Consider the following 27781-nt stretch of genomic DNA (forward strand, 5'->3'; position numbering starts at 1 on the left):
ACAGCAACTGAAAAGTCTACAAAATAGATTTGAGAGTTAGGCTTCAAGTGGGAAAGCAATCTACGGGTATTATGTTTGTGTTTAAATCAAATATGAAATACTTTATCCAAATTCATAATGTGAATTGCAACCATGAACTCTATTTTACTGGCAATTATTAATGTTTAAAATTAATTATATTTTTTCTTGCTACACTTGCTTTTATGTTTGTAAAATACCAATTGCTCAAAGCAAAACAAAAAAATGCATAAAACCTGTTGATCTACTGAATTTCACAGGAGCCCAGGTGAGTAATTTAGAAAGGTAATGTGATTTTATCCTATTAAAATAGTAGTATTTTGGGGTTTTTAAAAGATGTTTTAGGTCTCCCTAATCCTCCATAGTACAAACAAGTTGTGTATACCTTTTCCTTTATATGCATAATAGACATAAAAACATCTGGAGTAATTAGTGCGTAAGGTCATCAATGGTATATTATATAACCAAATGCAATGTATATGCCTGTAGAAATGTGTAGAAATATGTATTTTATATATGCATGCACTTAATATACACATGCATATAGATCCATCTTGCAAAACAATAATAAAATTCATTTTTCTGCTGGGGAAAAGTCTATTTCAACACTATGAAACAGAGAAACACAACACGATCTCAAGAAACGTGAGAGCATGTGATCCCCATGGCTGCCATGGGCAGTACAAGGGAAGATGCTATTTGCATTTCCACAGGTTTTTAGAACTGCAGGCACAGACTGCAATCCAGTAACCAGGTATTCTCCTTTAAGGGTCTTGGAGATATCATCCCAGGGATAGTAGGCTGCACATATTAGCCCTGGAGTATAAATTTATGGTGCTACCTCAAGACCTGAGGAAGGTGCTTCCTGTACTGCAAAAACCACAAGACTAGAGATTAATAAACCATATTTCAGTCTCCACCTCAGAACAGCAGTTATAAATTAGATATTCTGGTTATCTTTAAAAAGGGTGGCCCCTGCCCACAACTGCTCATATCCATTGGAGAATGGATTTTGAAAATGTTCTGGAGACTTCAAATGCCCAAGAGACAACAATGATCCCAGCAATGGGGCTTCTTTCCACCCTCCTTTCCCCAACAATTCATGCCACACCTGTGTGTACTAAATTTACCCTTTCAGAATTGCAGGGGTTAATTGTAGGGATGTTACTTTTTACGTCATATTAAAACTGTGGGACTTCCTGTTCTAAATACTTATATTCATAGATATAAAACATGTCTTGAAATGGTAAACACCTGCCACTGTCATTTGGGTTTCTTTTAACAATTATACCGTTTTGTCCTTTGCACAAACCTCCTTTACTTTATAAGCAAGTACATTTGAAATGGTTTTGGATCCTTTCCTTTGGACTCATACCTGCTCTGGGCGGAGTTTGCGGCAGCCTGCATCACTGCTGCAGCCGCCTCCTGTGCCTTACGGTTGACAGTCGGCATGGGTGGTCCCATCCCTGGGCCTCCCTGCTGAGACAGGCCTGGAGAATTGGGGGTCATACTGCTCATATTTCCAGGAAACGGTCTGCTCTGCATCCCAGCTGATGGCATTCGTCCCAGGGGTATGGTACCACAAGGCTGGCCTGGCCCTTGTCCATGCATCTGGCTGCTGGCATTTATACTCATACCAGGTCCTGGGCCACTGTAACTCGTGTTGGTCACTCCAGAGTACGTTGGCTGTCTGGAGTAGTTTCCTAGACAAAACAATGTAACAGAGGAAAATAAAGTTACAACCTTGGATTCAGAGAAACAGCTTGCTGGAAAATCTCGTTCAATGAAGTAACCCAAACAGTGCAAGACACAAATGGAGGATTCCCTATCTATTATCCAATACTGGTGTTCTGCAGATACGGATTTCTGAAAGTGGCGGACTTGCCTCACTAAGGAGATGTGGTGGACAGGAGAAGGAAGGATTTTTTGGGAGGTGGGGGCTGCAGCTGCATAATCATCCTGCAACCCAGGAGCAGGGTTGAAAGAGTGGGGAAGTAGAAACATGGGGGTGAAACAAGGAAGGACCTTAAGAAAATCTAGCTAGGGTGAGTACTGTGCATTGCAGGCTGTGGTGGCATGTCTTCCTTGTTGCTCCTACACTTTGAAAAAGTGTTCCCATTAAGCAGAATTTTCACTGAAATGCAAACATTAGATCCCTTTCCCCTCATTTTCCACATTCTAGAATAAGAAACATAGAACATATATAATTCCTTCCCCGTGCCCTTTGTACATTAACAAATAAAGATCTAGATTGGTATTGTCATAGTATCTTCATAATAGGTTCATATGCAAGCCCGGTTACATCATGTCTATTTCTTTTCCCTTCTTCCGTACACTTTTAACTCAGTCATGCCTTACAAGTTCTATCTTGTGATTTTAAAGGAAATTAAATAACACTGAGCATTCGCTTTAGGAACTGACAACAAGCGCTCCCACTATGTGCTTAAAATGAAATGCCAGCCTCCAGTTTTAGCTGCTATTTTAAATACAGTGGTACCTCGGGTTAAGTACTTAATTTGTTCCGGAGGTCTGTTCTTAACCTGAAACTGTTCTTAACCTGAAGCACCACTTTAGCTAATGGGGCCTCCTGCTGCCGCCGTGCCGCTGGAGCCTGATTTCTGTTCTCATACTGAAACAAAGTTCTTAACCCAAGGTAATATTTCTGGGTTAGCGGAGTCTGTAACCTGAAGCGTATGTAACCTGAGGTACCACTGTACAACTTGTTAATCCCCACCCCAGCACAGCCATAGGTAATCAACCTTTCTAATATAATTGATAAACAATTCACCAACAGCCTTTATTGCTGACATTTTACTTCCACTCAGATATAAATTCACTGGTATATCCACTGTTTGTTCTACACATATCTATTTTTATTATGCAGCTGTGTTTGTGGAACACAAACCAGACATTCCCATTCATATTCTACGTGAAAGAGGAAAATCTTTATGTGATATCAACACCTGCTGGGTCTTTTGTCCTGGAAAAACTTCTTCACACCTGCCTAGTAATCACATGGCAGCAGTGAGGACTTTGTGGTCAGGAGAAAAAACCTTGCAGGTTGAATAGCCCTCAGAAATCTAACATTATCTACTTCTGCTTTACATAGTAATCTTTCTAACATATATAAAATTCCAATCATCAGCATAGATCTGACCCATATATGCTATATTAGGAAACTGGTCAAGACTTAGGGGAATTCAGAATGGAACTTTATCAGATATGACTGCACAATATGAGATTGTAACTGAGTCTTTGAAACAGCACGAGAAGCGTTTCCCAGTTTCTTTATACAAGGATGAGGATCTATCCTAGCTGTTAAACACAAAGGTGCTATATTACTGTTCATAGACAAGATGAGTCACAGGAGATACAAAAAAACCCCAATTTTCTTTTGATCTCTCAAATGTCTTGTGGCTTCAGGTAAGAAAGCATGTCTCTTTTTAAAAAAAATGAATTAATTTTTCATTAATAATAATCCAATATAAGCCACATTGATATAATACCAAATCATAATACAATTTTAAAAGCCAATTATTCCATTCCAAATTAAACATTTTTGGGTGTCTTCCCATGTTCTGATTTTGGGGAGATGATGTTGCTGTTCCTTCTCCTGCTTCTATTCTTATTTAATCCAAATAATACCATTCCAATGTAAATCATTTATCTTAAAGAAAGAAAGAGTGTCTCCATGGGATGACACTGAAGTCTCATCTAAAGCTGGGAAGGGGAACCTGTGGCCATCCAGATGTTGTTGAACTTCAACTCACACACTTGCAAGTGTGTATGTATATACATGTGTGTGTGTTTGTCTCAGAGACACACTGACCTGTCTGAAGCCCCTCATATGATACTGTAAAATTAATTTGCAACAGAGAAGCGTGAGTATAGATCTCTAATGCCTTGTAAACTTCTGGTATTAAAAAAACAAACACTTGTTCTCAATTTTCCTTACTGGGGCTACGTCCAGGGCAGCAGTAGAATAGACATCACCCACAAACACAGAGGAATCTTCTTTATCAAAGTGGTTTAGTCAGAATAGGCTAGGTTGACAAGAACACGATAACCTTTGGGGGGGGGGGAATGTAGATTCCCCCCCTCAACACCTCAATAAATAAATAAATAGCAACAAACGAGACAGAAAGCCAGGAATGAGAATTACAAACTTATTTCCATGTTTCTCTAATATATTAGTAATTTGCTGGCAATGGCTTTGACAGCCAACAGATGGATACACCATTAGATACAATGAATGCAGCAGATGCTGAGCCAGCCTCCATCAGCTGGACATGTCAAGCAGCCAAGTGCAAGAGCCACACTTTTCAAGTGGGTACCGGTTGGCGTGGCAGCCTTGGAACATTAACAAGCAGCCCATTCTCCTTTCAGCCAATGGATTTCAGTTTCCAGCCCATTTCAGTGAATTATCACTAATTGCAGGAGCTGTAGAGTCTTACATACAGGGGAAAGCAGTGGCCCTATTAAACCAAATTTAAAATAGAGGAATGGAGACATAGACTTCAGCGTTTAAGCTTGAAAACAGAAATATTTCAAGATCCTCGAGCTCATGCCTAGATTGTAGCAGATTGTGTGACATGCAGCAAATCCAGAGAAGCATTTGTACTCTGGTTTAAGTTGAAACTGTCTCAGTGTCAGTGTCATTGGGAATACTCACAGTCCTAAAGATGATCTGGCAAGAAATACAAACACATTTAAGGCTGAACAATAAACCTATTTTGACAAAGCCTATCTTCTTATTTACATGTTCTGTACAGTGTGTAGTTCTTCTTTAGATACTCAACAAATAAATATTTTAAATAAAATATTTAAAACAGAATTTTAATTCTACCGAGTGCTTCTATACAGATTTTTGATAACGAGCTTGTTTCGAATCAATTCTAATACGGCTAACTGAAGACACTAACCATTTGCTCATGAAGTGTTTCTTCCTATAAAATAAATTGAACATATCCAGCCATTTTATGTTGCTTATGTGTGTATGTCACGTTATGCTTAATGGACAGAAAAACAAAACTCTAGTTGTAAATGTATCAACTCCAGTGCATGTGTCTACCATTTTAGATACATGTCAAACATGCCACTGAATAAAATGAAGGTTGTCACTTATTCAGCGTAACTTTTAGGATACTGTATGATCATCAAAGAATGGAATCAACAAACCTCTGTATGATTTGGCAGGCGGGTACATCTCTGATACACCAATGCTTTCATAGCTCCAATTCTTGACTAAAACCCAGAAATTCATTTGCAAAGACACTTGCAGTATAAAGAAAGTGGGGGAACAAGGAACTGCAGAACTTAACAGGAAAAGGGACACAGTATTTGGCATGTTATCTGAGAGCATTGCTTTGGCATTAAAATCAATTCCATTCAGTCAGTTTGAATGGCTAATGTTTTACTAAGAAGAAAGCTACCATTTTCAGACAAGAATCTCAATAATTTCAATATGGGTAGGTCATTATGGTAAATTATAAATCTGGGTTTTTTTCTTCTTCTTTACAACATAAGCTAGCAGCTAATTATTGCACAGTTCGTACAATTTGGGACCTTATAATTGCATAATATTTTACAAACCAAAAGGTTTCCACCAGCTGGAAAGCTAATTCTCAAAACTGCTGCCATTCAGCAATGTACCCAATTCACAGTTCAGTTTAGAAAACTAGAGAAATGGATGAATCTGCCCATAGAGGATTCAACCATTGTTGTTTCCAAGTGGCATCATTACATGCAGGCACCAAAAGCAACCATGCGAAGTAACTAATGTGGAATTAGAGGCAATCAAATAGCTTCTAAAACAAGCAGATGAAATAATCCATCTAGTGAACTAAAATTACTATCCCAATTAAGCAATTTCACAACAGAACAGAACTATTGTCAACACTTGTGTCCAAAAATCCTTGCAAGCAGCTGAAGAATTTGCTAAAATGGTTGGCAAATTGAAACACTTAATGAAATATGGTTGCATCCAATGGTTGGTGGAAGGCTCTTTGATCTACTGGAGGTTTCCATGAGGAGAAAATGGGAAGAGATTATTTTTGCTGATTCCCCCTTACATCTGCTGCTCTCTGCACCCCTCTAAGGTGGGGACCCCTTAGATTCGAACAGTGTGAGAGGTGTCACAGAGGGGTCTGCAGAAGAAAGGTGAAATTTCTAAAAACAGTCTCTTCTACCTTTCTACTGGATCAAATAGCCTTCTGCCAGTAGAGGGACACAACTGGATTTAACCTATTAACTTTAAACCTAGCTCATGGAAAACAAAGCAGTCAAAGCAGTCTTTGGCATCATCTCTTCAATAGGAGTCAACAAGAGTTTTAAAGCTCTTTAAAATATTCCCCCAAAATTCTAAAACATGTAATAAGGGAGCTCACAGAAACTGAAGGCTTCTTTAAACAGAACAAATGTTATGTTTCCTCTCTACAGTAAATATATTACAATACACACTAAACAATGTTGAATCCTCACAGGCTTTCCCGCATCCTCCATCAATGAAGGAAAGTCTTTATGTGAAGCAGAGAAATAAATGGATACAAAATCCTTGTACGGCAGAACTCAAAGCACTCACTACAAAAGCTGTATTGGAGGCAAAGGTCTGTTTTATTACATCTTGCTTTAAAACCATATGAGACGAAAGTGAATGGAGGTCCTTTCTGTCATGTCCATATACAGATCAAGAAGTCAAAAGATGGAATACTTATGCCACAACTAAAACATTATGTTCATGGGTGGGGGGGGGCACACCAGGTGCTTATAATGGAAGAGAAGGAGCTGTACAACTACTGGGATCAGGATTTTTTGTTCAAAAAAGCATAACATACAAAAGCTGTTTAAGAGTATATTGATTTTCATGCTTTTTTTAAAAAAAGTAGTTCCCTAGTTTGATTGGTCACAGAATGAAGTGCAAACTGCACAAACTATCAGTGATATATTCAGGCACTATTTGAATGAACTTAGCTTATTCCCAGGTTCATTCAACCCCCACTCTAGGTTTGTAAGAATGGGACTTCTCAGGAATAAGGGCCTACTTGGGAGCAGGGAACTTTGAAAGCTAGGCTAATCAGTTGCAGCTGATTTGGGTGACCAGATACATAAACTCCTAGTTGCTTGAATAACACTAGTCCTTAGCTCTGGGCAAGCCAGCTTATTGTTCCTATCCTGACTGACCTGCTACTACCAACCCTTGCTAATACCTTGTCTACCCTCGGACCACTCTGCTGTGTTTGACTTCAGGACCCTGCTACTAGACCCTGCCTCACTGTGCTTGATCTCAGCTTCTCAGTCCTGACTTGTAAGTAAAATTAACTATAGCTATTGTAAACAAGCAACTGCAGGAGGGAACAGGAGACCAAAGTCAGAGGCCATGTGAGTCAGAGGCCATGATGTCTGAACTGGACCAATAGTTTAGGAGCATCAAAATCCACATAGAAACTAGCCTAAAATTAGTATCAGTTTAATCTCATTCACCAAAGGCTTCATGTACTAGTAAAATTAATCTACAATGAAGTCTATTTTTATACCTATTGTTCACACTAAAGGAACAATATTTTAAGATGAAATATTCCAGTAAATAATTATGATCTATGTTGCCTGGACAGAAAAAACTTTTAAGATGAAGAACAGCTCTATGACAAAAATGACATTTTGGTTGAGAATAATAAACCATAAAGTACTGTATATTATGTTCAGAAAACCACACCATTAAAAAAAAATCTCTCCTCCAAATAAGCTGTTGGGAAAAGATCAGTGGGTCTCACTATATGCCAGGAAGATAAGGGATATAGTAATTATGGCAACCTCTTCAGAAGTTTTACAGTGAAGCTAGGTGAGTTTTGGCAAGCAACATGCCCTTTTACTGGAATCTGTGTTCGTTCATATCTAATGTTTTGGACAAACCTGAAAAGCATACAAACCCACAGAGGGTGAGCCAATAAAGTTGCAATATGAAACACTGCAAAAACAAAGGTTTCATACGACTGGCTATAGTTCTTCAACAATGCCTCTGAGGGCCAATTTAAACATTACAGCTTTCATGTGAAGTCTGCTAGAAAGAATTCAACACTTATTTATTTTTTATCCTGACTTTCTTCCAAGCAGCACAGAATGGTCTACAGGACCACCACCCCATAAAAACCACTTACCCATTTTATTGGCCCAAACAAACGTATTGTAGCCATGCCACTGAATGAGATTAAGAATGTTGGAGGAATCTGTTGAAAATGGACCATTGAGCTGACATGGATTCTTATAGGAATGCTTTTCTAAACAAGTGGACATTATATGCAAATAGAGATGTAAATTGCTTTACTGTTTACATATTCAATCATATATAATTCCTGCTGTCCCATAAGGGGCTCCATTGCTTTTCTTTCTTCTGCAGTGTTGATTGAGAGTTGACTTTGTTTCTAGGGGCAGCTTATAGGTGCTAAGGCTGCAATCCTAACCATATTTACTCCAATGTCCCATTGAATTCAATGGGGCTCACTCCCAGATAAGCAGAGTTATGATTGCATCTTTAATCTGCTTTCTACTGTGAAATATAAAATCTAGTGGAATGCAGAATTCATTATTGCTCCTTTCACATTGGTACCTTTTGATTTCATCCATGCTCCTCAGTTTAAAGTCTGAGGAGCATATTTAACTAAGTGTGAGTGGAACAACCTCTGCTTGTGCAATGGGACTTCTTTGTTAGAGCCTACACTCCTACTCGAGTGTAGGCTGAACTCCTGACATTCCTCACCCCTGTTCCCCTGTCCTGTATAGGCTTAACTATGCACATAGGCTTAACTGTCACCAAGTATAATAATAAAAACTACAGAAGTTGTGCTAGGGGTTGCACAACATATTTCACAAGTACAAGACGTCAATTGAATTTGGCTGTTGCGGTAAACTAGGGCCTCCTGGCAGCAGAATGGCTGTTGCACAAGCTGGCTGTAACAATTGGATATCAGCTACTGTCTTCTAGCAACTTAGTTGGTCTTTAAGGTGCTACTTGAAGGAATTTTTTTGTCTTCTAGCACTCAGCTGAAATTGTCTGCATTATAGGCTGAAATTGTTTGACAGTTGTGATTGACACTTTCAAACTGACTAACTTCACACATCTCTAAATTAACTTTACCAATGAATGAAGTTTCTTTTTTTTAAAAAAAAATTATGTATTAAATTTGTTAGTAACTTTATCTTGCCCAAGGCAAACCAAAGTTTATGATCCACAAGTATGATCTTTTTGCATTCTGTCAAGACTTTTGAGAAATCAACCTGTATTCCTGGTCTACTTAACATGGACTGAACTACAGACATGCGCACCAACATTACTATATTTATTCTGTGAACTGAGTTACTTCGCCTCACTTACATTACAAGCATTAACTACAGATAGCTGCTCACTTTGGACCAGGGGTGCCAGCTTGAATAAAATATTGGGGGTGTGGCAGGTAAGCCCCACCCCACATAATCGTTTACAAGATGTGGCACACATGCATCATTTGAATGGCAGTGCCCATCAACCTTTTTGGGGGGTAGTCCCCTCAAATATTTTACTAGGGGGCAGGGTTGAAGGGGCCTTGGTTCCAAAGAGCTGGGTCCTATGCTTTGGACAAACCAGTAGCTACTCAAAATGAGTTGGCACCACCACAACCCATATAAGAAGGATGAACTTATGTATGATGCAGAAGTACATGAATAATCACAGAAGCAGTATACCTTTTCAGAATTAAGGGGTGATTGCCAATGAACTAACAGTAAACTGAACCATCTGGGCTAGTCAAAAGAGACAACCTCTTTCAATAGACACTTCCTCTTTCAGTTTGCTATCGTTTTATAGCCACATGGATATAAGCCAGGCATATCTCTTAAGTGCATTAGTAGTGGCTATTACTCTACAAGAAAAATCTGCTACATTTTGGAGGTTTCAGCTGTACTATTGCCAATTACTGATGTTCAGATATTAAGATCTGAGCTAACGAACATGTTTCACCCACAAGCTCTTGAATGCAAGCAGGCTTCTTGTCAGCTAAAAATAACAACACCAGCTAGCTGCCAGCTAGCTAGCTAGCTTCCCCTCACAAATGAATGAGCATACTTTAGGATCAAATATATAAAGGCAACATTTCTTTGAACTGAGTGGTGCTGACCCGTGGCTAGAATAATAGCAGGAGTGAAAAGTCCTGGGAGGTACAGATGAAGACTTGCATAATCTGTTCTTCTATGATCCTAACAACTGTGGGACAGTTCATCACAAAAATTATGAGTATCTACTTTTCCACTCACCCTGCCCCAAAAGATATGGCCTTTATTTTGAATAAAATAATTCTGAAAACCTGATGACATGTGAATGTTGTTGGTGACTGCAAAGGTCTATAAAAACTGACCAGAAAACTACATGACATCTTCTATATATTGGCCCAATGTTAAATTTTCTTGTACAACAATGTTTTATAAAAATCCTTCTGGAGGAAGAACTGTATTGGAATTAAATATTCACATGGATGTTCGATTCTTATATTATTTGTTGTGGCTTATGTTTTTGTTGTTGTTAACTTTGCTGTCTGGTCTTTGACCACAATAAGGACTGATTGATATTATATTCTTTTTTCTGACGGGCTTCCCTGAAAAAGTGTCCTCTAGTGCAGTGTTTCCCAACCTTGGGCCTCCAGCTGTTTTTGGACTACAACTCCCATCATCCCTAGCTAGCAAGACCAGTGGTCAGGGATGATGGGAATTGTAGTTCAAAAACAGCTGGAGGCCCAAGGTTGGGAAACACTGCTCTAGTGGGTCCTGTCCTAAATCAGCAGGATCATAGGATTTCATCCACTGATTGTGGCGGGCAGCAGCAGCAGAACTGCTGTGATATTTGCTGAGCAGTTATTAGGTGTGCCTGCCATTGCAGCTTCACTCCAGGACATTGTGGGTATTTAAAATAATGGGCAGCACAAACACCCAGTTGTCAAGTACAATGTAGGTGGGGCAGGAATGGAATCAATGCTGGGTCTCCTGGGATGTGCCTAGGAAAGTTAATGCTGGCTCTGTCTGGAACCACCCCTTCATCTTAACTCCTAGAAATTAATTCCAAAAAGTTGTAGAGGTAGAATGTGGGAGTTTGTCCTCTACCCTGCCCCCAATGTCCACATGGGAGGGGGGTATTTCCAGGGGAATAGAGTTTCATGTAAGGCAGGCAATCAGAACTGAGTTCACTTTCCAAGGAAGACTCTGAGATGAAGATTAATCCATGTGATATTTTGAAACAGGCTTAAACCAACTTCTTACAAGCAACTGAAAGCACACTTGTGACCGGAGGTACATATTAGGTGCTGTTTTGTGCAGGCTGTGAACTTATGAATTCTTGCTATCTGTTTAGAATAAAAATGGGGGGTAGACTCCTGTATTTCAATTATGTTCAACTAGTATTTTTAAAATTAAGAATATTTCTCATAATAACTCTTTTTCAATACATCCACAAAGGAATAATAAAGATAAAAGGAGTGTGTGTGTAGTCTTTTTATAAAAATATAAAAAGAAAAACACACAAATTTCTGCAGGATAAGAAATGTTCTATAGCATTTATTAAAGACTGATTAAGAGCTGGTTATTTTATGCGTTATCTGATTTACCTTGTGGCCCATACTGGTTCATCTGAGTTCCATAAGTACCACTTGAATTGCTCTGTGGAAAGCTACCAATTCCAGAATGTATTTGGCCTCCGGGTGAAGGATGGGGTGACATAGATGGTCCAGTTTGCTGAGGCGTGTACTGAGACAATTGAGGGTTTCTCTGAATGCCTGCCAGGAAACCTAAACGAGAAATAAACACAACACAGGAACAAATTAAAGACTTCCACATGGAAAACTCAAACATTTCTTTACCAAAAACACACACACAAAACATTAAAACTTTGGTTTAAGATAGCCTTCACCAACCTAGTGTCCTCCATCCAGATGTTTGGACTAAAACTCCCATCCCTTGCTGGCTTGGGTTGTGGGGAGTTGTAGCTCAAAACATCTCAAGGACACCAGCTTAGGGAAGATTATTTTAAGGCAATGGTTATTTGTATCACATATCATTATATATGGAGAGCTGATGCACGAAAGCCACGGCAGAATTCCAAATCACAGATAACACATGACATTACTTAAGGGCATCATTTGTGAACACAATACTAATTATGCGGTTTGGAATTTACTCCACATGTAAAAGCTGTGCAAAATTCAATAGTAAGATAATGGATTAATATTAAAATAAAACAAGCTGAGAAAACAAGGAATTGGCAATTACCTTGAAGGCAGAACAATCAATGTTATATGGACTAAGTATTCTAGGCAGATTGACATTAAGACAGATTGCACAAGGGTACTTCTTGTAAGCTTTGTGAAAGTGGTGGAAGAAGCATTCAAATATCTTTGACTATAGCTGCTAATGGACATGGACACAGATTATGAATATTCAATCAAATACCAATACCTGCTTTACCTATCCTAGCCATTTTACTGCTCTCTGGAGAGTCATCCCAAGAGTTTGGGGTTGTAGCAGCTGATCACAAAGGTCATATTTAAGACACCAACCAGCCTGCACCACTCAAGAGTACTTAACTAACAGTGAAGGTATGGTATTTTTGATGCAGCAATTTATTATTTTGTTTTGTGGAGGAGAACTAAGGCAAATATCTTGTGACCTTCAGTGAATCCAATCAATTTTTAAAAAGTAGTTTGGGTGCTTATGTTTAATGGGTTCACCTTGATGCTGAGGAGAGTGCTTCTAGGGGAAGGGTTTATATAAGTGCATGGCAGGAGCCCAGATGCAATTTGCAATCCTCAGGATGACTGCACTAGTCTGCTCTTTGCTACTCCAAGAAACTGAAAGAGGACTAGCAGGATTAGCACAGGTGGCACAGTTTGACAGAATAACTGGTGCTCAAACCTGATTACCTGGTACCTCCCCACCACCACTCTGTCACCTCTGACCTTATTTAGAACTGCAATACCTAGCCTGCCATGAGTAAAACTGTTCTTTAGACAAGTCTTAACAAACAGGAAACTAGTACTCTAAACATTAAGTGAAGGTATAAAGCTTCTGTAGAAACAGAAGTGACAAGAGTCACTGGAAGTATAAGTCTGAAAGGAGAATTGTTCAAATGAAGGATGCGCTCAGACCAGAACTCATATTTTCTTCTCCAAGGATTGTGCCAATAAATGCTGAATTTGTACAACTTTCCCAGAGGGGAGGTGCAATTTCACTTTCCTAGCATTAATCTCTCTAGGGACTGAATATTACAAATGGGAGATAGAGATTTGGAAGGAAATGTAAAGGGAAGAAGAAACAGACAGGCTATGAAATCAGGAAAGAAATGGAATAAGCAAAAGGACAGAAGTTAGAAGAAATTACTGCCTCAATATACAAACATTTCCCCAATGCTACAATGTACTTGGACATAAATAAGTGGTCTGGCTGTCAAGTACAGTCACAGCCTCTAACAAATCTGACAATGTTTAGCAAACAGTATTCAGTGACAATTTGCTTTTTCTTACTGATCATATCAACAGACTATGACTGTATTTCCAGGATGAGCAGAATCAAACACGAGGGTGATAAAGATATTCTAGTGAGTGCAGTGTTATTTGGTGTGTGGATACATGAATTATATTAAGAGTAATCTGTTCAAATCAGAACAACGTGAAGACTGAGATGATATTGGTAATAAGACACTTTTCACTCAACAGTAATGAAATGACAAATGCAATGAACTTTCATGCAAAGGATCTATTGGACTGATATGTAAGCTGAAAGCCAAGCTGATTGTTTAACTTGCTGTCAAAGAACAAAAAGTAAATTTAAATGTAAGAGGAGATGGATAGGCCGGTTGTAAGTAAGAGAGGTTCAAATTTTCAGGAGTTTATCTTCTCGGGATACAAGGGGTACAGGGAATGATATTTATAGTAGATAGAATGGACTGTTAACAAAACACCATCTTTAAACATTTGCATTACCAATGCACTCATCTCAGCAGATGGGAAGAAGCATTACAAAATCAATTGGAACCAAATCAAAGAAGCAGTGGAAAGTGAAGGCAGGGCACTCTCTTAACTACCCCTAATAACACATCATCTTCCACTTCACAAAATGTCAAATACTAAATTTATAGGGGGGCCCCTATAAATGTCTATGGGAAGAAAACCAGCTAATGCAAACCTGACTTGTCACATTAATTTTTATAAACAATCCCACTACTTGCTGTTGTTTTATTTTGATGCTACAGCAGCTACCGAAACGAAGAGTGTTTTTGGTGAGCAGTTCCATTAGCTAATATAAACTCAAGCACTTCAGTGGCCACTACTGGGCGGTATGAAAGTAGTGAAGGTTCACTGGACTGCAATAACACACAATACCCTTTCTACTTGGCATTGCAACCGCTTATTTTCATGTTTGCATCTGCTGTTGTGTGCAGAATGATTGACATGTTTCTTCACACCAGTTCAACAAAAGATGTTTCTCTGTTGCCTGGGTGAAATAATAGTCACACAACCTGTCACCTTAGCAAATTTGTCTCCCACTATAAAGGCTGGTAATACCAATTCACTTTCTCTCCAAGGTTCCAAGTTTCTAGGGACTTGAGAAGTACGCTTCATTTCTTATAAGATCCTACACGCTTAAATTCTGTATACTATGTTTAGTGTTTGTTTGCCAATTTCTTTTCACAAACTGAATTGCTTTGGTGAAGGCAGAAAATAATGACCTAGCTAAAGCTTTAACCCAGACTCCCTACTGTTCCACCAGCTGTGCTATTAAGCTAAGTGGCTGAATCGCTCTCCCAATTCTTTCTCTGATATGACAAAAACCTCAACTATGTAAGGCAGGCAATGATGTTTAAATATATCCCTTCCCCCTTCTTTACCCTCTTCCTGTCTAGTCTTGAAATTAATATCATCTATCATTGATAAATTGGAATCGGGGGAAGGATTAGACAGATCACCCAGATGGTAGCCTGGAAACCTTTCCTTATGCAAATCTTGCCCAATGCTGTCTGATAGACATTGTAACGTGATGCACAAAGGGCACAGACACAAAGACATGAGTGACATTTGTCAATACAATGAAAGCAGCAAAGAAATGACAGACCTGAAGCCATTAGCCTGCTATCTCATGTGCAATGGATTGCCATGCCATGTAAAGTGATCTAACAGGAACATCCTTTTGAATATCGAGCTGTTTCCCTTTCACTACTATTATCCAGCTATCTACTGAGCAGTCCCATTTTGCGGAATATGTATGTGCACACTGAAATGATCAGAGAAGAAAGCTCTACAACTCTCACAGAACCAAAGGAATACTATCCTCTGTCTTCTTGGATAATAAGTGTGTCCTGTGACGATGCATAACAGGACTGGAGACCACCTTCCCAATAAATGTTTTCCAGCATCAAAGATGGACAGAAGAGACAGAATAGAAAACTTACTTTTTGGGAACTCAGGAAGCTGATTCATATCATTGACTCATCTAATTCAATATATTAACAGGCAGTGGCTGTCTAGAGGTTCAGACAGGAGCAGGGTCAATGGGGGCCTCATTTGGCTGGGGGCCTCAAATTCAAAGAGGAGCTCAAATTTAGACATTTCTGCTGCTCAGGTGGCAGTCAGAAAAGAACCGAGCGGAAAGGCCCTTGCTTGGCCCCTTGAGGCACCCGCATACTTCAGTGGTTTTCCAACCCCCACTAAAAAAAATGTATTATAGCTTGCAATCTGTTGGTATTCTTTTAAAAAACACCTTGTTTTAGGCTTATATTCTATATGTTGACCTACAAATGAAATCCATTGCTGTAGATCCTCAATAAACAGTTCAATAGTTTTAAGAACGCTTTCCTAACAAAGATCATCCAAGGTATTACTTATTTAAGTTAAAATAGAGAAACCATGAATTTCACAGCTCATGAGGGAAACCTGTGCCAGGGACAACGACCAGATTCAGTAAACTTTATTGGAAGCCTGGTGATAGGAACATTCACTGTCACTTTGTTAAGCCCTTTACCAATGAATGGTTCTGACCTATTTCTGTACTAGCCTAGGGGCTGAGATTTCAGACACTAAAAAAAACGTGTAAAAATGTTTCTACTGAGGTGTCTTATTGTTAGCAATTGTATACAGGCAGAAATATAATCTAATCCTTTCCCCAGTCTCAGCAACAACAACAAAAAACCCAATTTAGCTAAAGTAAATAAAAATTCATCTTCAAGAATATAACTGCGTTTATCAAAGGGGAAAAAACCCCCAGCAACCAGCTGCTAGACGATAATATTTGTCTAGAGACTTGATTTTAGGTTTTGATTCTGCTGACGTGATTATTTAGTTGTCTTCTGCCACAGAGCAGTTTATGAGGGTGGCTCCTTCTCTCTGTAGGTAGACACTGCCGATTTCATGTCTTCTTGAAATAAGGCATAGCTGCTGTATATTTAGCATATGCCAAAACTAATCAACTCAGTCTAAATATGAAGTTGGCTGGGGAGGATAATATGCCTGATATTCAACATTCAATCTGAAACTGACATCCATCAGGTGCTGAAATTGGCACTCAGATTCTCCAAGAATAGAGCTGGTTTGGCACTCTTACACCACTTTTAAAGGCTGCAGAACAAGGAAAGAAACTCCCAGCCCTTGATATGTACTCTGCAACTGGACCAAACATTATTTGGGCAATGCCCAAACCAGATACTATTCCCAGTAGGAAAAGAAGTACCACATCACTCCCAACTTTTCACAGGCTAGGAGCTGAAATAGGTTTAAACCAGTTCAAACATAAAGATACAACTGCTTTATGGGATTACTTTAATAAAGGTGACCTTCCACGTATCTTTTGGTATTGCAAATTCAGCACCTACAAAAATGAACGCAGTTATACAAAACCCCAATCTCCAACTTGCTTCAAATCAGTGTAGCCCAGACTCAGGAAGGACACAAATATTTCCTTGAATTGAGCTGCATCATTCTGTACAAGGGATGAACAGCTGGGAAACAGAGCAGGGCCTCCTTTGTTGTTGCATCAATGCTGCATGTCATTTACCTCCAGAAAGCTGCTGTAAATTATCCCTGCATGTTAAAAAACAGGCATCCCTTTTGGTGAGCTAGGACTTCTTAACAATAATGCATGGTTTCACTATAGGTTTATTTGCTACTGGAACAACATAGAACCTTCTTCCCAGTAGTCTAGTGCTACACCGTTCTGGTAATATATGTAGAAAGGAAAATGGTTCCAATTAAATGCCAGGAGAGGGACAACACTGCTATGGGAAGGTTCAAATCACTCAGCAGACACTCACAGTTCTTCTCTATGGACTTTCCTGGAGCAGAATGGGATTGGACAAGCGGGAAGTGGCTTCCATACTGTTCTAGGAATGCACTGATACCATTCAAGTGTTGAGTAATCATGAAGTACACACAGAAAGAATAAAATTGGCTTCGGTCCCTTGTGGATGAACATGCTAACACTACCAGAAAGAGGCTTTATATATGTTCCCCCCCCCTCTCTCTCTCTCTCTGTGTCAGATGTGGAAAAACATTAATCTCTGACCACACTTTATTTGTCTGTTGTGAGCCATCCCACTTTTTTCTTTTAAACAAATGATCCAGTATTTTATTAGGTTTAACTTGTGTTTTTTTAAATGAATGCTATATTACTGTATTTCTTCTATTTGCTGCTTTGGGTGGCAGAAAAGGTGAGATAGATATACAAAATAAATGTATAAGAAAAATTATAAATAATAACAAGAACAGTGTTATTCTCTTTTTCTGTGGGTCATATTCTAAATCCTAAAATGCAATAAAAATGGAAGAAGAACATCCTTTTAAGATTTAAAACTATTCACAGTGCTTTTTGGTTGCAATTTGATTAGGATTTTTCTCTCTCTGTCTCTTCTTTAAAGACGGCAAATAGATGTCAGAGAAAAGATACTCTTTATCAAATGTCAGTATTAAGTCATAATTGTATCTGAATAGGAAATATGAAGGGAAATTCCCTAAGTGGTACGTATGACTTCTAAAGAGATAAATATGTTTTGTGTTTCATTAAATGAAAATAAATGGATGATGAAGTGACAGGATATAGATGATGGAAGTAAATAACATTAAAAGGAATAAGGAAAGCAAGAGCTTGTAGTTACATAAATTCAGTTTGCTGTTTAGTATGTGTGTGCAGGAAAGCACAAAGAGAACATCAAAATGCCTGATCACATCCCATCTGTTTCTTCTTCTTACTGGATAACAATCTCCACTGCCAAAAAGCCATTTAAATTTACTACATTGTAGCTACTGATAAATATCACTTCTGTGAAGATCTAATGCTAAATAAGAACTTGATTTTGAGATAATGCTTACATGCAGCTGTGTCAAATAGATCAAGGTTTCGCTCAGCTCAACACCTGGATTCTATAAGGCTGCAATTTGTTACCCACTGTGATTCTTTGCAATACATTTTCCCCCCAGAACACACTACTTGTACCCCCCTTTCTCCCCCTCCATTTAAAAACCAAGAAACAAAGCAAGATGAAACACTATCACAAGATGCAACATGTAAATGACGGGAAGGAAAAAAAGACCCTAGAGGAGAAATGATGAAAAGCAGGATATTGGCAAAGGGTGGCAAAGACAAGGGGTTTTCGGAAGCTCTCGTGATGGGTACCTTCCATGCAGATCTGACAGGCACAGAATGGTGCCATGAAACTGCCTCTAGCAACAGAATACATTTTCCAGCACATCACAGCAACTGCAATAGCATCAATTCTACTTGCAATCCATGTCCAAACAGAAAAAAAAAGTTCTCAATGGTCCTGTTTCAGCACATCTCAAGGACTAATTAAATCCTCATTACTTTCTTCTAATTATTCCAGAGCTCTGGGATTTTACTGAGCGAGTCTCTGATGGTATATCAGATGAAAAGGGTTAAATAACCTGTGTTGATTTTGAAACTCCAGACCTATTCCAGACCTTTAGCATATCATCAGCATTATCATGAATATTTAACTATACACTGCTGTGAAAATTATAATGGGAGAACAATTAAAAGTTTTTTTTAATTAATTCTGACCCATATACATTTGCCTTAATAAATAAAGGCTTTTTAAGCATCCCCTTCATGATAGTGTGTGCCAGAGTAACAGCATGAGACCATTTAATGCTTCCATTAGAGTCTGTGTTTTTAGCAGTTCCCTATCTACTATTTTAATCTGAATATGATGAACCAGGGTGTACTTATTTCAAACCAAAAAGAGCACTGAGGATGCCAAATGAGAATGTTTTAGCATATAGAGAAAATATATCGTACACTGCATTTTAATTAATTTTGTTGTAACTTAGGTGCTGCCTTGAATATATCCAGGTATAGCAAGGCATGATAAAGGATATACCAGAAGTACCGTATTGGCCCAAATATAAGCTGCATCTTTAAAAGTCAAGGGGGAAAAGAAAAAAAGACAATACCCGAATATAAGCCGTTCCCTTAAAATTCTGCAGGCACTCACACCCATTCTGTTTTATCGTATTTCTGTTTCAGCAGCGATATCGTAAAAGCCAATTTTTGTAAGGTTGTGAATTTAAGCCGCATTTAAACTTTTCACGGTTGGAATTTAGGAAAAAAATGAGGCTTATATTCAGGCCAATAGAGTAACTTGCTGGGTGGGGCTAGCTTCCCAGCATGGGGGCGGGTGTCACTGTTTACCAGGTGGAAGAGGGTGATGTAAGCACACGCCAGGAGTGTCAGATTGGCTCTGCTGGTGCATTCCCACCATCTTACCCCTCCCAGTAAGCAACAGCAACTCATGGTACCTACTGAAGTCAGAGATGACCCTGAGTGTCTACCTCTTTCTTGTAAGGCATGTCTCATATTTCCTGTTTGACCTGACCACGCAATGAGAAGGTAAGATGTGGCTCAGGCACCAACACTATCAAGCAGATGAACACAGAATGAAGCTCTAGAAATTATTCCAATGTCGCACAAAGAGAGAAGAAGAAGAAGAAGAAGAAGAAGAAGAAGAAGAAGAAGAAGAAGAAGAAGAAGAGGAGGAGGAGGAGGAGGAGGAGTAGTAGTTTGGATTTGATATCCCGCATTATCACTACCCGAAGGAGTCTCAAAGCGGCTAACATTCTCCTTTTCCTCCCCCCCCCCCACAACAACAAACACTCTGTGAGGTGAGTGGGGCTGAGAGACTTCAGAGAAGTGTGACTGGCCCAAGGTCACCCAGCAGCTGCATGTGGAGGAGCGGAGACAAGAACCCAGTTCACCAGATTACGAGTCTACCGCTCTTAACCACTGGGAGATAAGAAGCATGACTATCCCACCTATACTTTGCTCCCTGAACTTCTGTAAAAGCCATCAATCTATCACTCTTACTACCAGCAAAGAAAAACTTGAAGGGACCAGACTGTCCAAATCTCCAAAAAAAGTCCTGAACTATATTATATACATGCATTTGTGCCACACACATGCAAACTGCACAAAGGAAAAATCTGTTTGTTTGAAAGTTCTACTCTATTATGGGAGATGAAAAATCCTAACTGGGTGCTGAACCACCATTGAAAACAAGGTAAAATAAATGCACACACTTTCAGAATGATATTATGTGTAAACTTAATAATTTGTGTGGCTTTCATTTAAGAACGGCGAAACTTAGATCTTACATAGCCAAGCAAATTCCACAGAAAGTCTGACTAACAATATATTGAGGAGCAATAAACATACTAGTGGTCTTTTGTTCATGCATTCATTCATTTCTTTGAAGAAGAAATATGTTTTACCAAGTGCTAGAAGGAACAAAAACACTCTAAAAGCGGAGGGTCACTTGGTGTTTTTAGCTGGAAACGTTTATATCAGTAAGCCAAGTGTTTAAATTACTGTAACAGATGCCTGTGGATCAGGTGTCTTTGGCAGGAACGATTTTCTGCTTGGGTTTTTATCAGTAAATGACAAGCACCTTCCCTTTGAGCCCTTGTGCTCTCCCCTCCCCTCTCTAACTTCAGTGGAAAAGCAGTTCAAGCAAGCAAAAGAATCAACTAATGTAACACCCTTTTTAAAAGGTGAAGTTTTCCATTTCAAAGAAGTCTCTAATCAATGACAGGGCACAAAAGGGAATGCACGCATGTTTATCCGCGCACTGTTCAGACCTTACAGAAGCTTTGGGGAAACATGTTCTGCAAAATCAATATGGCCTCACTGGTTACAAATTTTTGTATCTGCTGCATGAAACAAATGTACATTTTAAACAAGCTAGGTCACAAAGATTAGCCGTAGCATGACAGGAGTTTCAATAAATACTCTAAATAAAAAGCCAGGTCTGTTGAAGGCAAACATCAGAAGAATTTTTTAGAAACAAAATGGCACCGAGACTAGTGCCAGCAGAGCAATTTGAAGATTAGATTCTAAATTCTCAAACTGCAGGTTACAATAAATTATTCATTTTTTTAAAAAACGGACCATTTTTATTTGGCCTTGTGATTCAGAGTTGGATGCTTCTCTTTACCACACTCCATCAGATTCCACGTCAGGCAATGAAGACACTGATGTTTGGCTCCAATCAATGACTCAGCTGGAAGCATTCCCAAGGGTGGAGAAATGGACAGCAGAAAGAGATTTAAGTCCTAGGACTTGGAACTCATCAACAGCATGGGATCCACCACTCAGCACAAAACACTCCACTGCATTAAGCACTGCAGCTCTGTCACAAGTCAGGGTGGCCAATGCCCCAGCTGAACTGAAAGCTAATTGACTGGAAGTGGACCTCATGCACAGCATGTAGGATGTGATAAGGAATGCTTGCAACTTTGGTTCATGGGAAGTACTAGATGAGTCAACTCCTGGTGAAATTCTTAAACCACCCATCCTTTAGAACAGAGTTGCTGCAACAGAGTCACCGGGACATATCGAACAAGTCAGATTCCAAGGATGGAATGAGGAATGGATAGTCCATGTATCAGGAGCCACTTGTCTGATGGGACGGAGCCACAGCAATAGCCTCCTGGCGGTGATGTAACTGCCACTTACTGGGAAGGGCAGGGTGGTGGTGAGACCAGGGTTGTGCAGATGTGCTGTTGGAGCTAATAGGTGCATCTGCATAGTCCCAAGCTCATTGCTGCATTGAGATGAACGGCTCCTCCCACACACTATAAGCCACCACAGTACAATGGGAAAACTCCAAGAAACTCATGCCACTATTATTTGTGGATAAAGAGAAAGCTTTACTATGTCTCCAAGACACAAAACTATTCTGGAACGCATGTTGAATGCCTCTCCTAAATATCTTCTGGTGGAAATGACTCCAGTTAGTACCAGAGGGGGTATTTCATCTAGCGCTGTTAGGGCTATCTCCAGTTTTGAGAGGGCCTTGGGCTAAGTGTCCTCTGGTGAGCTCCCTCCTGTCAGTGAGTCCTGGCACACCTACCTGATGATAGTGGCAGCATTCCAAGCAGCGCTGGGCAGCTGTGCCTAGCAACTCTTTCAATTTCCTCTTGTGCTTGTGAGTGACACAATGTTGGGGGCACTAAATAAAATTAAAAGGGTGGCTAGATCCAGCCACCTGGCACTCCTAGGAGTGCAGGGTCAGATAAAATGGAAGTTCAATAGATGCTGGGTCTATGGCCAAGTTGCTGATCAACGGCTTTCAGAATATTTTGCAGAATACACAAAAGGAAGTTTCCAGCAAGAAAAGAAAATGCATAACATGCTGTGATGATGGTTCACCCACTCTACTGGAATCCTGCTTAATAGATAGACTGAAGCCTGTAACTCCCTACTACTTGTCGTTTTAAGTGCCTGTGAATCTTTCCCCCCTACCCCCCCAACATTACACTACTCTCTAGCTATCAAGCAGGTGTGCTGGGAAGGCGCACATCTTCCAGTGAGCATTTCCAAAGTTGGCCCACAGCAATGCATGCCCTTCACTGAAAGTGCCCTCTGAAGAGCCTGGAAGGGAAGGGGAAAGCTCACATAGCTTCTCACCTCTCTAATGCTTTAATAGCTGCTAATGCTGATATATAGACTAGCAGTACGCTCTTACACATCAAGTCATGAAATCTCAGTTCTTCCTGTGGGTTTAAAAACTCTACTTAAAGAGCAGCACTACAAGCACATTCAGGCCATGTTGTGATCATGATACTTTTTGAGACAAGAGGATTGGGAATGTGGCCATTTCCAGCCTGCTGACCCCAATCCTGCTTCTATAGGAAGATATATGTTATGGCCTATACCCCAAAGCACAGGAATTCATCAACATTTTAATAACTGTGGGAAAATTGTTGACTGTAAAGCAGCTAACATTTCTATCCTACAGAGACCAAATGCTATGTCAGATATTTATAAATAATGTTTCCTGTATCCAGATTTTTAAAGACCATTAAGAATCTAGCAAGATCTTCTGATAAAGAATGTTTTTGGAACATTAAGCTCTTTGTTTTTAACCAAGTTCTTGTAGATACTCCTTTTTTATTTACTTCTCCCTCAGGAAATAAGTTTCTTACAGTATTTTGCTGAGAGACAATTACAAGTGGAATTTCCTTGCTGCAAGAAACAGGGGACATAGGAAAATATTTTGCCCCTTTCAGGCTTTTATGCTCTGTGGCTATTTCATCCTCCAGCACAAACCTCGATCTTGTGGCATTGGGGACTGACTCAAGGCAGGATGGGAGCTGGATTCCGATTGGCTACCTGGAGTCTGGGATGGCATCTGGCTACCTGCAACACAAATGGGGAAGGGAAATAAATAATTAGTTCTTAGTGAAGTAACATATGCAAATAAAACCTATTCCTACAGCACAATCCTATGCACTTTTCCTCAGACTTAAGTCCCATTGTATCCAGCAGGGCATACTCCTAGAAAGTGCACTGCAAATGACTAAAAATGTGGTGTGAACATCAGAGATACTGCAACAGGTTTATTTCACAATGTTTTCTGTTTTCGTAACCCAAGGAGAAAGCATGCATAAACATATTTAACATCAGGCATGCCGAATTGTTCAATTTTGTACCGAGTCTGTTCCCATCCTTACTGACATGATCCAATTTATAGCTGGAAATCTCCTGACATATATTTCTATGAGGGCGTTCTAACAAAATCCAAGTCTGCTGAACAGTGGGACTCATCCTGTTGAGCATGGACTGGCCGCCAGCCAGGAACACATGGACAGCTGCCAACAACAGCAACTAAAGATAAATTCCATTAATGCTTTTTGGGAAGAAGAATATTGTAAAGAATCTGAGGTTTTAATGATATCTTGGTGTCTTCTAAGTGTAACACAGCAATAAAACTGGTATGTCTGTAAAGCCTGTGTTGTGCACTTTGTTATTCAAACAAGAGCTTAATTCATAATTTGCACCTGGTAAAAATACAGAGCTAACATATAAATTGGCATGGGAAGGAATCCAAGTTAATGTTTAACAAAAGAGAAAGAGAGGGAGAAGGAGACTCATAAATGGAATCACACACAGTGCAGCAGAATGCCATCTTGACCCAAAGACTTGGATAGCTCTGGGCAACGGTGCAAACAGAATTGCTTGCATCACCTCTGTGAGGATCAAACTACACTAAATGTATATTGGAATCCCATGATAAGGATTCTCCTTCTCTTTATTCCCACTATTAACAGCTGCAGGGAGGATGTCGGGATCCAAAATAGTATGAGGGGGAGGAGTTCTTTTTGGCAGCGGGGGACTATTGTTGAGTTTTTCATAACCAATAATACAGAAAACATGAAACTGAATTACTAGGTTAAAACTTCTATTTGGCAAAGATTCAGCCTAACCTGCCTCACAGGGCTGCTGTGAGGATAAAAAGAGGGATGACCAAACATCCACCTTGAGCTCATGGGAGAAAAGGTAGGATATTCCTATGATAAATAAATAGCTGTGATGTGAATTGCAAAAGAGGTTTATAGCTCTGCTGCCAGTCAGTCGCACTCACAACCAGGGGTGTCAACTTGACTAAAATATGGGGGGGGGGGGGAGGTAAGCCCGACCCCATGTAATTAATCACAAGATGAAGCATGCACAAAACATTTGAATGGCAATGTCCATCAGCTTGAGGGGCGGCTCCCTCAAATATTTTATTGGGAGGGGCAAAGGGTCCTTGGCCCATAGGACTTGGCTCCTATGCTCACCATATGACTTGTTACATAATTCCCGTAACATTGTGTTGACAATGCCAGTTGCAACAAGCCAAAAAGTCATTAAGATGATGTCCAACTCAACTCCATTTCTGCTCCAGCCCCATGTGTCTGCTCTGCTACAAAATTTTCGTAGAGTTTAAGATCTAGCACTTTCTTCTCCCCGAAAAAACCTTGTACAAAGAGTACTGATAGCAGAAATGAACTGTCAGCAATAACTTAGCCTTTTACAGCATATTATATTTGCAAAGCTTCCAAAGCCTTATGTTAACAGTAGCCTCACAAGTAGGAAGTTTGCAGTTGCCCTTGTTTACTTTTCATGCGCTGACCTAGTAAATGTGCATTTTTAGCAGTGCAGTTCATGACAGCTATAAGCAAAGGCTAATATGGGTATACATTGTAACACACACTGCACTTTTCAAGGGTTTTTCTGCAACTGGGTCGAGAAATTCATGTTTTAAAAACGAACTTTAAAAACAAGGGTGCTCGTGAGTAACAAAGGGCCGTATTATTTTAATAAAATAGGTACTCGGAGCTAGTGCATTACAGAGGTGAAATGAGACAATGGTCTCAGGTGCAAGTGTGTGTGTAGGGGGCAAGGCCAAACTCCCCCCTCCTCATTACGGTGCAGTTAGTGAGGCAAGGCTCTCTGCCACCACTTTCTCTGCCGTACTTCACCTTACTCTGAGAATGGGTCAAAGGGTCCTCTTCAGATCTCTTCATTTGGGGTGAGGTGGACAGCAGAACTGCTGTGCTACTGCCATGGTTCACAGGTGGTGGCTATAATGACTTTTTAAGCTTTTAAAAAAATTGAGTTGGCTTTCTGGCTCCAGGCATTTTCCTGGAAAATGTCTAGGTTTGAAAAGGATTTCTAGAATGCTGGGCTCTGAAGAGCGATCCCCTTGGCCCCTTCTCAGAATAGGGTAATGCAGGGAGGGAATGGCGGAGAAGCCACCAGCACTATTGCCACCAGCACAAACTGGGAGGAGGAGGATGGCAGCAGCTCTGTGGCCACCCTAAAAAGGAGAATGGGGGAAGAGCAGTGGCGGCATGAAGCATAGAGTATGGGAAGCACAATTCCTTGTGCTGCGCCTGTATATACTGATAGTGATCAGGTTTTCTCAGGCTTAAAAATTTATTCATTTCAAAAGTGGTAGTCAGCCAAAAACTGATAAACACTGAAAAATGCCGAGAGAGACTTGAATCTAATCACCAACACCAGCATAAACGCCTGCTTTTAAAACTTGAAATATGAAGTATCCTCTGAATCTTTTAAGGAGTTTATTGTTTGGACTGGGTTTTTTTTTTGGTTTTTTTAAGGCTGGAAGAAAAATGGTCTTGGATATAGTATTAGTTTCATTTACTTGCGACCAAGGAGAATTTTCTATTATTATTAATTGTATTTCCATATTGAAAGAACTACGTACTTCCCAACATGTATTTTTAATATTTTAGCTTCAAAATGTTTTAACCCACACTGAGCCCACAACACTGAGCAGGGTAGAAATCCAAACAAATAATCAAAGGATAGGCAATACTTTAAAAATAAAATAAAATACCCACATAATTTTTCATGAATACAAAGAATGGATAAGCTAGTTTAGGTTCTTATTCCAAAGACCTTTGTACAGTCCACATGCACAAATCACACTATATTTACTATGAGAAAATGAACACACAAATCATACGTGTCTAATTTTCCTTTTGTGGCTACTAATAGTCTATTTTCAAACTCATTAGACATGAGGCACAGAGTTTCTCCTTCAGCAATGCTGTATTTTAAAAAATCACACACACAAAGCCCTTCTCTGTGACAAACAACGGAACACACAGCACAGGAACACCTCTCTTTTGTTATATTGTAGTGACTGCCTTATGCCAAGCAATCAAGTTGCCACAGGAGGAAGGAGAGTAACTCCCGAGGCTTTCATTCACTGTTAATTTGAGAAATGGCTGGTCTGGTTACCAAGAACAGCTGGTACCACCTCAGGTTAGGCAACAAATATATACTGTATTATCAATATAGGTGTTTATTAGCTATGTTAGCGAACATGGTATAAATGGTAGACACATCAAATTAAACTGAAGTATTTTCAAAGACAAACACACATTTCTCACTTTGCAATCGTTTTTCTCTTTTCAACAACTGGAAGCACATAAAATATATGATTTGTTTAAGCTATTAAAAATGCTCCCTTCTCTGCATAGTTGATCAAAGTGAAACCCATGTTAACTTTTATGCAAGAGTATTCTGTCTGTCGAAGCCAGAGCATGATGATGTGTCTTTCTTCAAAGCTACTCTGAACTGTCATTGTTGAGTTCTGGGGCAAACTGTAAATCGCTGCAAAGAACTATATGTTTCTCCTGCTCCATCCCTTGCATCATTTTAAAGTAATTAGCCAACTGTTTCCACAGCTGACTTTTGAGGAAAGATGCTAGAGTGATATGCAGTATCAAGAAATATACATCATAATTGTACAATTGCTTAAAGTACTTACTGGAAATTTGGGGATAAATTATTTACTCTGAAAATGCTAGTACTATTTATTATTTATTAAATTAGTATACTGTCCTCCCATTCGTGGATCTCAGGGAAGTTCACAATATAAAAACACAAGATAAAAACA

At 39.5% G+C, this 27781-nt stretch overlaps 1 protein-coding gene across 12 annotated transcripts in view; it reads right to left on the reverse strand.

The window, feature by feature from the left end:
* Positions 1 to 27781, reverse strand: part of ARID1B (AT-rich interaction domain 1B) — a 345967-nt gene that overhangs the window by 65519 nt on the left and 252667 nt on the right. For all 12 annotated transcript variants that reach the window (XM_028723747.2, XM_028723746.2, XM_028723753.2 and 9 more), the window contains 3 exons: positions 23638 to 23727; positions 11640 to 11819; positions 1394 to 1721 (listed from right to left, as the gene is read on the reverse strand). In XM_028723747.2, the coding sequence (XP_028579580.2) occupies positions 1394 to 1721; positions 11640 to 11819; positions 23638 to 23727 (598 nt within the window). The remainder of the gene's footprint in view (positions 1 to 1393; positions 1722 to 11639; positions 11820 to 23637; positions 23728 to 27781) is intronic.

This window comes from Podarcis muralis, chromosome 3 (genome assembly GCF_964188315.1).
Source record: "Podarcis muralis chromosome 3, rPodMur119.hap1.1, whole genome shotgun sequence".
Classification (NCBI taxonomy): Eukaryota; Metazoa; Chordata; class Lepidosauria; order Squamata; family Lacertidae; genus Podarcis; species Podarcis muralis.